Here is a 12,496-nt window from a genome sequence, read left to right as displayed (position 1 = left end):
ACTTTTCTTGAGGCACTCACAAAGTAGTAGGAAGACAACATGAAGCCCCAGACCAGAAAAGTACTGTGCATAACCAAGTAAGTGCTCAAGGTTCGAAGAAAATAAGACATGATGATCTGTGCCTCCATCTTTCTCATATTCCTGTTTCATTCTGGTTTCCATACTTGAACACTGCTGGTCTTCAGTGTTAACAGAAACTCCCACCAGCCTTAGACGGGCCACTTCTAACTGGATTTGTCTATAAGACTGGAATAATATGACTTCAGATTTTTTAAAAATTTTGTGTATGTGAGCATACAGGAAAACATACTTTATATAAAATGGATATTCTTGTTTTTAGAAGGCATACTAGTAAAAGGTATTAAGGAAACATATCTTAAGACCATCCTTTTTCTTCTTTGCTTTTTTTTTTGTTTGTTTGTTTTCATCTCTTTATTTTCTTGCATAAATGTATCTAACAGATACTAGAGATTTTTTTCCCACCTTCCATCCCCTATGGAGCTGTGAAGAGTGACCTTTATCTGCATTATTAAGTGGGTGACAAGGGCAAGTTTGACCATGTGTTCCTGCATCAGTTCCCATCTGATGAGAAATTGAGATGTACCAACAACAACAATTACACAAATGATGTTATGATCAGGCTTACATACATGAAAGTGTGACGGAGATGCTGAGGACAATAATTGACGGCAGTGTGATAACCAGAGGTGGTGGTCTGTGGTCTCCTCTTGATAGGCTGCACTGGCAGCCAGAGATGGTGCTCTGTGGCCTCCTCTTGATAGGCTGCACTGGCAGGAACCTGAAATTGTTATTGGACATGAACACACTTCTTCGACAACATCAAAAATTGGCTCTCTTACTGATGTCAGTCAACCCAAGGGTCCAGAAGGCTTACACATATTTTATTATCTTGCCCAGGACCTGAAGTGTTTTGTCTTCAGTCTTACTGGATTACACTTCTGGATTAAGCCACTGTAGATTGAATATTGGGGTGGACATGTTGGGAGGGTGGGAGTAGCTGTTTTTAGTAACCATTATCAGGAAATTTTTGTGTATTATCAAGGAAACATTTTTTGTGTAAACTATAAATGGTTATCGTTAATAAATATTTAACAGACTACAAAAAAAAAAAAGAAAGAAAGAAAGAAAGAAGGAAAGAAAGAAACCCAACTTACTTCCTCTACCAGTTCTCATAATAATGCCCTGCCCTCCTGGATGGACTCTGAACTTTATACAGTTATTTTTCATAAGTTCTAAACTTTAACTAGAAGGCTCAGGGTAAAAGGCAAGACAGTACCACACCAGCAGCCACACTGACAGGATTTCTCATTGAACCAGGGGGTGACCATGACCTGTTGTGAGGGATGGACATCCTGCAATGGATTCAGCTTATTGTTTCTACTTATATTGGGAATAGTTCTCAATGCAATTCCTCTCATTTTAAACTTTGTGGATGAAGGCAAAGTTTTTCACAACCCCATCTCTTGCTTTGAGTGGTGGTTCCCAGGGATTATAGGAGCAGGTGTGATGGTGAGTAACATTTATTTGGCTTGATTTGGAGAAAAGGCTGCCTATTTTACCAAACTCCCAAACACCATCTTTCAGCTTGATGGTGGGCTATGCCTTGGCTGAGGATATCGTCAGGAGCAGTGGAATGGTATTAATGGTATTAATTCACTGGCATCAGTGAAGAATGAAAATTTAAGTAAATTTAAATAAATGGTGGTATGGACTAGAGAGTTTGGGCAACAAAATTAATAATTTGATAAAAGTTTGTTGGATTGCTATCTGTCATATTTCTTCACATGTGTTATGCCATTCTTCTAAGCTTTATAGTTAGTGTTCAAGATGTTTTGAATCCTTCCCCTCAGCTTTCCTTTGCCAATACTAGTCTCAAAGTATTCACAGGAATACGGGAGTGGGAAGTGCTACCCAAGGGAGTCTGATTAATGTCAGAGAAATGAACTTTTGTGTGGATGTGTGTGTGTGTGTTTTCAGTGATGATGAGTCACTGCTGCTGGTCTTATCCCCGACTTCTGTGGAAGTGCTCTTGGGTCATTACGTGTTAAACTTTAGATAAAAATTTATCTTTGGCTGGCACACTGGAGTGGAGACCACTCTGGCACCAAAAGGCCATTTTAGGAAGCATTCCCCCAAAGTCGATGGTTTCTTAACCTTTAACGTTGTGAGCAATCTATTCACCTTGCTTTAGGTAGAAGGGCTATTTCTTCAAACAACCCTGAGAGTTTCCTTCCAGGCTAAGAGGAAGTGAGCAACAGTGCTCAACCATGATGCAACTGCCAACATTTGTGTCTGCTTTCTGCCTTTCTAGAAGCTTCCTCTACTTAAGTAGCATGAGCTTCCATGCATCTTGCTTAGACCAGAAGCCAGGAGCAGCTGGCTAAGTCTAACCAATAATGGCAATTTTCATGAAGCTACTAGAAGTTCATCTAGCTAGAAGTTCATCATGGATTGTGTGAAAACAATCCATGTAGAATGACTCATGTCGCTTTAAGTATAAATTGGTTCTAGTATGAACCCCATCTCAGTTAAAAACAATGTCTTGCTAGCAATAACAGAGCATAAGGTGGCGATGGTACATACCTACATTCTATGTTTGTTTTTGTCAGTGGGAGGAGGGAAGGAAGATGAAGAGGTGAAGACACAGAGAAGGGCCCACAGAGAGTTCTGTTGAGTGCCAGCTACGGTTCACATTTTACACTATCTCATTTCATTTAATAATCTGGCTAAGCAGATACTATCATTTGTATTTTAACAGATCAGCAAGCAGAAGGTTAGGAATGTTAACAAGGCACATAGTAGGTGTGAAACTCAATTCCAGATTTATCTGATTCCAAGGCTCTGTTTTACCACCATAATCCTCAACGTCTGTCTCCTGTTGACAAAGGGGAAAGACAAAATCCATAACCTTCTCCATAAATTTAAGTGGCCACGAAACTGAAGCATAGGAAGGTGATATAAATCTGTGAAACACTTCCAGAAAATCTGGACTTCCTTGTTCTATGACTACATTTACTTTATGATCCTCAATAAATATTAATGAAGATCTGGAATCACATGAGGGATCTCTATTACACAGTATTGTAGAATGTCATCGAGGCAGTAAACAACTCCTTGAAAACTTCAATAGTTGTTTTATAGACTGAGCCTCAAACTCTAGACTAGGCTCACAAGCAAACTGGTAGGTGATAGAAGGTCTCAGAGTACAGGTACATTTTCATGATCCTTGACTATAAACAGAATATAGAAGAGTATCTTTTTCAAAGGGAATCATCCAAAATACTGAACTCTTCATATACTTGTAAACACAAAAAAAAGTTAATAAGGAAGCATTCACTGCTTGTGATAGCACTCTTGTCAGAGTTCTTGAAATTTTCTAAAATTGCTATGGCATTTTAAATGTTCTTCATAAACTGGCGATTTTGCAGTTGGTAGCTGATAATAACTATGGAATTCATTATTGATTACTTCATAAAATGCACAATCATTTTATGGTTTTATGATTCAGTGAAAAGAGAAGAGAACCTTTTCATCTTTTGAAACCATGACTAAGAGATGTTCCGTAATTATCTTCAATTACCAACTGTTACGTGGAAAAATCAATACATATTATTTTTTTTTCCCCAGGCACTAAAAAGAAAGACTTGAAATGTTTCCTCTAAAAAATATAAAGGTCATTTTATTATTATATGAGATTGGTTGAAAGTCTGAACTTAATCATGCTTATTCATTGAGTGTACTTCTTACATAATGATAATTTATCAATTATTAAAGTCTAAACATAGAACAAATTGTTGAATGTTAACCAAAATTAGAAGATATTATGTATGACAAGAATTTTCAAATTGTAGTTTTTATATTCATGATGAGCTATGGCTTTGTGTTTTACTGTCATGTTCAAGTACTTAGGAAAATCCCGAAAGTTTGCCTTCTATCAGTATTTTAATGATCTAAAAGCTTTCTTGTACTTCATTTGTAAAATCATATACTACCTTACTTTTAAAACTGGATAAAAGTATTGGTATGTATAAGAAAAAATAAAAAATATTTTTATAAAAATAAAAGTCTATCAAGATTTTTGATTTCACAAAAACTCATGCATTTAAATGTACTTAGGAATTGAAGAGAAAGAGTAGTTCATTACTCATTTTCACAGGATATTATCTGGAAAACTTATTATAACTTAGTTACATATGTACACACATACATATTGTACAATTCAAGGGGTACCTGTTCAGTTGGTGGAAGGTGCAACTCTTTATCTCCAGGTTGTGGTTTCGAGTCCTGCATTGGTTATAGAGATGACTTTTAAAAAAAATCACATTTTATTGTCCATCTTAGTTCCGAAACTTTGAATGGGCAAAATGGTTGAAATACAGTGAATTATCAAGTTACACATAAGAATGGAACAAAGATGTGTTAAGATGTCATGAAGTCAACTGGGTGAGGATACATATACCACAGGCCATTGTTACTTTATAAAACACGTTTGCAAAGGAAAAGAACTATGAAAGTAAATGTTCAGCATCTCTGAAATAAATTAATCTTTCAGAAAGTTAGAGTTTAATTTACATTGATAAGGAAAATGGAATGATTTATACATTTAAGCTGTAACTTAATGTTGTGTCAACTTTAATGGACTCATTACATTTCTAAATCAGGGGTTGGGAAACTTTTTCTATAAAGAGCCAGATAGTATTTGAAGCTTCGCGATCCAGTCTCTCTCATAACTATTCAGTTGTGCCATTGATGTGTGAAAGCAGCCACGTACAATATGTAAGTGAATGGGCATGGCTGTATTCTAATAAAACTTTGAAAAAAGATGGTGGCCCACAGCTTGCCAGTTTCTGTTCTGAATCATTTCTCCTTAAGTCCAGAAGACAGGATAGCTTGTGAGTACAACAAAAGAAGTTTAGTCCATGAATGCTGACACCTATTTGAGAGCTAAACGAATTTATTTTCCTTTTCTTCTGGGCTCTCAGGTATGCCTCAGAGTAGCTGGGCTGTCAGACATCCATGTGGCCCCTGAATTATAACAGTGTTGGTGTTCAGGGCAATATATAAGCAAAGCTTGAGAACAATACCGTGTTCTCCACAAGTGACATGGAGTCAGCCCATGGTTAGAGCGGGGTAAAGTCTGTCAGGGAGGCTGCCTTGTAAGGTGTAAATCTTAGACCTGGTCTAAAAGAACAAAGGAGTATGTGGGCTTGAAAAGAAGTATCAGGGAAAGAGCAGTAAGAGTTAGATGATGAGATGAGCCAGGTGGAGCTGCAGAAGGGGAAGGATAAGAATGAATAGACCGTATGAAGGAGGGGAGATCTATCAGAATTGCCCAGTGTAGAATCATGGTTGAGCCTCTGGGCTCTGGCCCCCAAGTGCCTAGATTTGGGTCCCCAACTCATCCACTTTCATAGGCCAGTCACTCAAACTTGTGTCTCAGTTTTCTCATTGGTGAACTGGGCGTAATACTGGCGCCCACCTCATGGGATTGTTCTGAAGCTGGAATGAACTGAACCATGTTCAACACCTACAACAGTAGCTGGCCTGTTGTTAGAACTCAATAAAACATTAGAAAACAAGAGTGGGAGGGAAAAGAGAGCTGCTTTAGGGCAGTTGTGCTGAGAGAGCAGGAAAAGCTCATGGCTAAAATTTCTACAGTGGAAGGAAATGATTTACATTTCACTCTTCAATGTTACAAACTTTTTTCCAGTAAGAATTTCTAGTCATAACTGCTGAGTGGATATTACTCAAAATTGAAACCTAATCCTGAGAATGTGGCATCATTTCTCACAGTTTTCCTCACTGATGTACATCTCCCTTGACATAGAAGGCACTATATGCAGTTTTCCCAAACAGCAGTGTAAAGTGAGGTCATGAACTGTCATGGATACATGAGCAGAAAGGAGAATGTGGAGCCAAAAATAATTCTCTGGGGGTGCCGGGGTGGCTCAGTGGGTTAAGCCTTTGCCTTCGGCTCAGGTGATGTTCTCAGGGTCCTGGGATCCAGCCCCACATTGTGCTCTCTGCTCAGCAGGGAGCCTGCTTCCCTTCCTCTCTCTCTGCCTGCCTCTCTGCCTACTTGAGATCTCTCTGTGTCAAATAAATAAATAAAATCTTTAAAAAAAAATAATGCTCCGGACATAAATTTGGCGACTGGCAAGATGGTGGTGACCCTGAGGGTAGGAGGGAAGTTCAGAAGTGGGAGAGGGTGGTGACAGAATTCTTAGTTCCCAACTGTCAGGCAGTTTCCTTTCTGGGTTCTTGCCAGATTAATTTATACAATTTTTGGGAAATTGAATAAATGGTCATAGATTATAGTAACAAAAAAAAAAGAAGAGGAAGAAAGAAAAAAGGGAAAATTTGGATGATGCAAACAATTCTTTCAGAAACATTCCTTCCAAAATAATGAGTAACTAACTCACTCTAATCCATTTAAAATCCAATTCTCTCTAAAGATGAAAGTCAAGTAAGAATGTAGATGGAAGAGTTTGAAGCTGTTGTCCTGAAATGCCCCAGCCCTTCCCCACTTTAATCTTTGTGTTTGTAATGGGGATCCCAAAGTGCACAAGATCAAGGGATATTGCCAAATTTCCCCTTTTGTTCCCTTGAGCCTTGATTTCCCACAACTGCTGGGAGGTGGAGATGACTGCTTTTCTCATCTGATGAGAAGAAATCATATTCATCTTTCCTGTTGATGTGATTTCCAGGTCATTCCAGCAACAACAATGTCCTTGGCAGCAAGAAAAAGAGCGTGCTGCAACAACAGAACTGGAGTGAGTATGGACCATCGGCCTCGAGCCAAAGCGCAGGAACATTCAGTTACTGACACAGCAGCAAAGCTTCCCGAGTCATCACTATCTGCCCAACAGTGGCAGGACCACAGTCATAGAAACATGCAATTTACAGTAATTATATGATAATATGGAAAGTGCGAAGTTTATCTTTTTTCTTTTTTTCCCCATAAGAATTAAGCTTTCGAGTCAGTCTTCAGACCTTTCCTCAATCTTCAGTTTCAATAACCTAAAGGCTTTCAAAGAAAGGAGATTTGGAAGTTATACCCAGAGCTGTAATCAATTTCATAATTCTCAAATACTTGTCATTTTCGTGGTGTATGTAGAAGACTTTGGGAAAGTGTATCCTCAATTCTATGAAAGATTGGTTTGCTACGATCAAAATAATTGTCCTTATCCAGTTAAAGGAGACAATGGTTATTTATTTTCAAACATTTACTGTGTACTCATTAAGTATAAAATTGTAACTAAGTTAAAAGTAAAGGAAGTGAATATTCATTAGCCTAACGTTATTATGGTCGGAACCCTTCCAACGCTACAATCTTGCTTAATTCTCTCAAAACCACTAATGGGAAATATTATGGTGTCTGTTTCATTGTCTGAGAAATTGATGCTCAGAGAAAGCAAATAATTTGCCAGGGTAGCACAGCTAATAAGTAGGTGAATTTTTGTCCAAATCCACCAGGCTCCAAAATTCACAATATTTACACTATATATGCCACGGTTGTTATTATAAGCAACACTGAGGTCTCTCGTTATTCTCTAAGGAGTGGTGGGCTGGATCAATAAACAAGCCGTCATAGTAAATATTCCTGGATTATCTTGAGGTTTTATGGTGCTCAGCCTTATGAGAACATCAGAGTCACCCAGAACAATCTTAAAAATATCAATGCCTGGTGGCCCCCAGAGATTCAGTATTTTTCAAAACCAATATAGGTGATTTTAATATGATCCCAGGGGTGAGAGCTAGGGTTTAAAAGTGTGCATATTTATATCTGTATTAATATTTATATTTTTAAAAAGTACCCTTTTCTGACACTTGATATTTATCTAGGATTATAATTACTTTGCTAATTGTTGATACTACATCTTTGTTCCTTATATACCATAGAAATTTAATAAATACTAGTTTTCAGTTTCTCCTCTCTGGTACTTTTCTTTTTAACTTATAATTTGCAGTTGACTTTTTATTACCTCTATATTGTACTTACATTCTTGAGAAAGATATCTTGAGCTATATCTAAATCCCTGAACTCTAAAATATCAAAACACTTCTATAGATTTTTGTGTCAAATCATATTTCCCTTAAGAATCTTTCCCCCCTACATACCTTTAATGACAAGTCATCTTTTCAATGATCACTTAAGTTTCTTCTGTCCTTGGAGGACAGTAAGTTGTGAAGCAAGACACCTTTTCATGCAGGTGTTGGGCTTAACTCTGCAGGTTTTGCTCCCCCATACCAACCTTGAAAGTTATTGGAATTTTCATGCTTCTGCAACATTACAGATTATTACGTGCCAAGAAGTTATAGGAACTCTAGAGTGCCAAGGGGTAGGGAATGCTTATGTAATACTGCTCATGCTCTGTTAATAATAGTGGTGCTGGTTATTTAATTAAAATTTCCAGCTTATATTGAGTAGATGCAATAAAGTGTTCCTAAGCACTTTTCTCACTTTGTGGCAGCCCTGGGAAGACTGGTGCTTAAGTCATATCACTTATCTTCCAAGTTGAGAAAAGACCAAAGCATCATAAAGGCGACAAAGGCTAGATCTTGGGTGGGTAATGGGGTCACCAAGGCTTATCTCCTGTATTAACTATTCCAACTATTTCCCCTACTTTAACTGTGTCTTGCTCCTTCCCTTTGTCCACTTCTTGGTTTTGTTTCCAAATGCTTTGGTTTTGCTGAGTCATTTACATAAACCCCCCACTTGGGGGAATTCAGATCCCCAAGAGCCCGTTCTAAAGCCAGGCCCCTTTGTAGTGATAAGAAGTTAGAAAGAATAAATGACCAAAATATAAATAGTGCACTTCTTGGTGTGCAAATTAAGTAACTTGCACAGGCCACAGTAGTGTGGAAGAATCTGGATTTGAATTAGACTCCAAATCCATCATTCTCTGCTTTTAGCTTGAAGAATTCTGATGTAGTGATTAAAATCTGAGCACAAGCATTTACCAGTTGTGAGATTCTGACAGTTTGCCAACCTCCCTGAATTATATTTTTCTCATCCTTAAAGTGGGAATAATAGTATCTATCTCTTGGGGTTATTGAAAGGGTTAAATGAGATAATATATGCAACAACATGCATGAGGTACATAAAGAAGCCCCTTATTCTGCCTACTCATTAAAGCCACGTCTCCTGAACCCTCTGGAAGTGGCAGTATTATCGGACCCAAGGAAAAGGACAAGTATTCCTTCATCTCTGCATATTTTAACTCATAATTATCATTGACTAACAACTTCACTGAAACAACACAGAGCTTTTTTTTTCTGAAAAGCATACACATATACCAACTTTCATTTGGGCCATAACATTTCCTATTGGCAAATTTCATGCCTTTTTTCTGCTTTCTCTGACTCTCACTCATGAAATGAAAGGCGCTTAAAGGCTTACAGCTTTTCTCCCTGACACAACATGGTTCTTCACTGGAGCAGTTCTGCCCCCCAGAGGGACATTCAGCAGTGTCCAGGACACTTTTGGCTGTCAACACTTTGGAGGGACAGCTACTGGTATCTAGTGGAGTAGAGACCAGCGATGCTGCCAAACAATCCAGAATGTACAGGAAAGGCCCCAAAACAAAATGCCCAATGTTGGCAGTATTGAGGTTGAGAAGCTCTGTGCTTAACATGACGCTATTGACTGATCTCAGCAGAATGGGGACCACTGACCTTTCATAGCATTAGGGCCAAATCTGGATGAAAGATTTGGGAGTCAGGAGACCAGATGCCAAAATGTGGTGGTTAAGATCTAGACCAGGTTCTGTGAAGTAGGAAGTACACAGAATGGGGACGAGGTACTAGATGTCAGTGGTTCCTTGAAGTGGACAAGGCTCAGGGTGTAAAAAGGTACAGATTTTCCAAAAACAGTAGCAAGTCCAACAATCTTTTAGTAAGTCTAATCAAATGGCAGAGACTTTGCCCTCTTTGTTCTTTGATAAATCAGACCTAATCAAATGGAGATCTTAAGACCTAGGACCACAGGGGCACCAGAGACCAGCAGCGGTTGGTCAGAAGTCTGCATGTGCTGCTGAGTCTCGAAATAGTCCAGGAACACGTGAGAACATACACCAGTGCTTCTTCTTTGTTTTCCAGATGTTTCTGTCATCACTTCTGAATGTCATCACGGTCATTGGTGCTGTGTATTGCATGTTGGTATCTATCCTGGCTCTCTCGGAAGGTCCTCTCATTTGTAACTCTCAAGAGAACAGCACTTTTAATTGTGAATTTTCATTCAAAAATTTGAGGTGAGTATCCTGATTTTCACAGATTGTCTCACATGCTTCAGCTAGCTCCATGAGAATAGTGTGGTGCTGACACGTTGTTCTTTGATGGAATGACTGAAACACAGGTTCTTAGGGATTTAGCACATTAATCTCAATTGGCACAACCTCATAGAAATGGAAGAACCACTCAGAATGGTTTGTGGGGTGGTGGGGGGCAGGAATCTTGTCTAGAAGGAGTAGTTGACTCAGATGGTTTATCCTTTTCTTTTAAAAATCTGTGGCTGCCGGGGCGCCTGGGTGGCTCAGCAGGTTAAAGCCTCTGCCTTTGGCTCAGGTCATGATCTCAGGGTCCTGGGACTGAGCCCCACATTGGGCTCTCTGCTTACCGGGGAGCCTGCTTCTTCCTTTCTCTCTGCCTGCCTCTCTGCCTACTTGTGATCTCTGTCAAATAAATAAGTAAAATCTTTAAAAAAAAAATCTATGGCTGCAAGTATATATGTGTCTAAAGAATTTCTAGAAATATATGCCAGAAACTTTTTTTTTGAGAATGGTTATAGAGGATGCCCTGGAGGAGTGAAGGGAGCACTGCATTTCTACACTTCCAAACTCAGTTTCTAAGCCCTAAGCATATGTTACTTTTATAATTAAAAAAATGAATAAAAACACAATACATAAAATCTAGAGCCTTACTTATAAGCCCTAAAAGAAACAAAAGCAGTTGATGGATTCATGCAGACGTACTATAAATATACTGCAGGCATGGGAATGAATCAAGTTTAACTCATATAGTGACAATATAGAGGAGTTACTTGTAAGTGGCTCATTTCAGACTTGAAAGATGGTTCTGTGCCTGAATCTAGGCACAGTCTGTAAAACTGGAAGAAAAGAACAATCTAATTCTCGCTTATCTATATGTTGCTCAGTTTTTGAAAATAACCAGAATTCACTTTTGTAAATACATGAAAAAAAAAATTTCCCCCTCCTTTTCTCCTGCTACCCTAAAAAAGAATAATCCCTCAAAATTTGCATACTGCAGTTGTTGTGAATTAAAATCAAAACAAAAAATTCCCTTTCCTAGATCTGAAGTTCAAAATAAAAGATGTCAAGCACAGATGCTCTACACATTCAGCCCTTAGGAGAGAATAACTCACCGGGCACCTGGCTAAGCTCTGGAGATGAGAGCCACTCCAGCTGGGGAGAAAGAGTTCCAAGACTGATGCTAGGCTTGCTGCAAACTGCAGAAAGCATACTCCCTTTCCATGTGCCAAAAATACTGTTGTCTTCCCAGGATAAATGTGAGTTGTTGGTATCCAGAAATGCAAACTCTCTAAGACCACTTAGCCTTACTTGGTAGTAAACTGAGGGAACAACCATCTTAGGGTAGATCACGTTTGGGTTAGAAGTCTCTCATTTTCCAAACCTTGTTACAATGGGCACAAATCCCTTTAATCAGACTTTTTTTTTTTTTTAACATGCCTTTTGTCAGTAAAATTTGCACAGCCCTTTTGAGAGCAGATGCAACGCTGCCATTTTGTAGGAAGAACTGAGCTCCCTGCAGGGGCAGGGAGCACCTTACTTTACATGTCTTTAGCAAGTAATGGAACACCTGTATAATTAGGTTGAATCATGGGAGATTAAGAATATTCAGTTATTTCCAACACAGAAAATTTCATATGGTTCAACCCAAGAGTAGGTACTCTAGAAATGCTGGTTGAGGGAGGGGACAGATACTCAGTAAGAGTTTTGTAGAGATCAGAGTACATGGACACATGATCAGAAACTTGGGTCTTAGCTATAGTTTCTGGACATAGTATTTCAAAGGACTTGCTGTTTTAGTATACTTGCCCTTTTCTGGGCACGATGATGCAGTCTTTTCATGGTAAGTGATATTCCTGAAAACCTCCTGTCATTTCTTTCATTTCAGTGACATTGATCCAGACTCCTTCAATCTGCAGTGGTTCTTCAGTGAGTCTTGTGTCGCTCCTCCTGATTTTGATAATCTCACCATCAATGGCGTCACAGCCAGTGACTGGAGAAAGCATACCTTGAACTTCGACTCTGAAGAAAACAAACACAGGGTGATCCACTTCTCGGTGTTTTTAGGCCTACTGCTCGTGGGGATTCTGGAGCTCCTGTTTGGGCTCAGTCAGATGGCCATCGGTTTCCTTGGCTGTCTGTGTGGGGTCACTAAACGGAGAAGTAGAATTGTTTAGTTTCATGGTAATAAAATGGAAATATTAGCA

General features: G+C 38.9%; 1 protein-coding gene across 1 annotated transcript; it reads left to right on the top strand.

Annotated features, from left to right (window-relative positions):
• The first annotated feature begins 1,289 nt into the window (after window positions 1–1,289).
• Window positions 1,290–12,496, top strand: TM4SF20 (transmembrane 4 L six family member 20). The gene is made up of 4 exons (XM_004776603.3): window positions 1,290–1,530; window positions 6,729–6,794; window positions 10,123–10,274; window positions 12,178–12,496. The coding sequence occupies exons 1-4, from the start codon at window positions 1,348–1,350 to the stop codon at window positions 12,464–12,466; spliced, it is 690 nt and encodes a 229-aa protein (XP_004776660.1). The 5' UTR covers window positions 1,290–1,347; the 3' UTR covers window positions 12,467–12,496.

This window comes from Mustela putorius, unplaced genomic scaffold (genome assembly GCF_011764305.1).
Source record: "Mustela putorius furo isolate JIRA1106 unplaced genomic scaffold, ASM1176430v1.1 tig00000275_pilon_pilon_pilon, whole genome shotgun sequence".
Classification (NCBI taxonomy): domain Eukaryota; kingdom Metazoa; phylum Chordata; class Mammalia; order Carnivora; family Mustelidae; genus Mustela; species Mustela putorius.
Note: the sequence above shows the minus strand (reverse complement) of the source record. Positions and strands in the feature narration are given on the sequence as shown.

What these genes read in the sequence shown, in the direction of transcription:
- TM4SF20 (XM_004776603.3), top strand. Translation starts at nt 1,348, where the DNA reads ATGACCTGTTGTGAGGGATGGACATCCTGCAATGGATTCAGCTTATTG. An exon ending in TTATAGGAGCAGGTGTGATG is followed by an intron (nt 1,531 to 6,728) that starts GTGAGTAACATT and finishes TGTGATTTCCAG; the next exon opens with GTCATTCCAGCAACAACAAT. An exon ending in GCTGCAACAACAGAACTGGA is followed by an intron (nt 6,795 to 10,122) that starts GTGAGTATGGAC and finishes TTTGTTTTCCAG; the next exon opens with ATGTTTCTGTCATCACTTCT.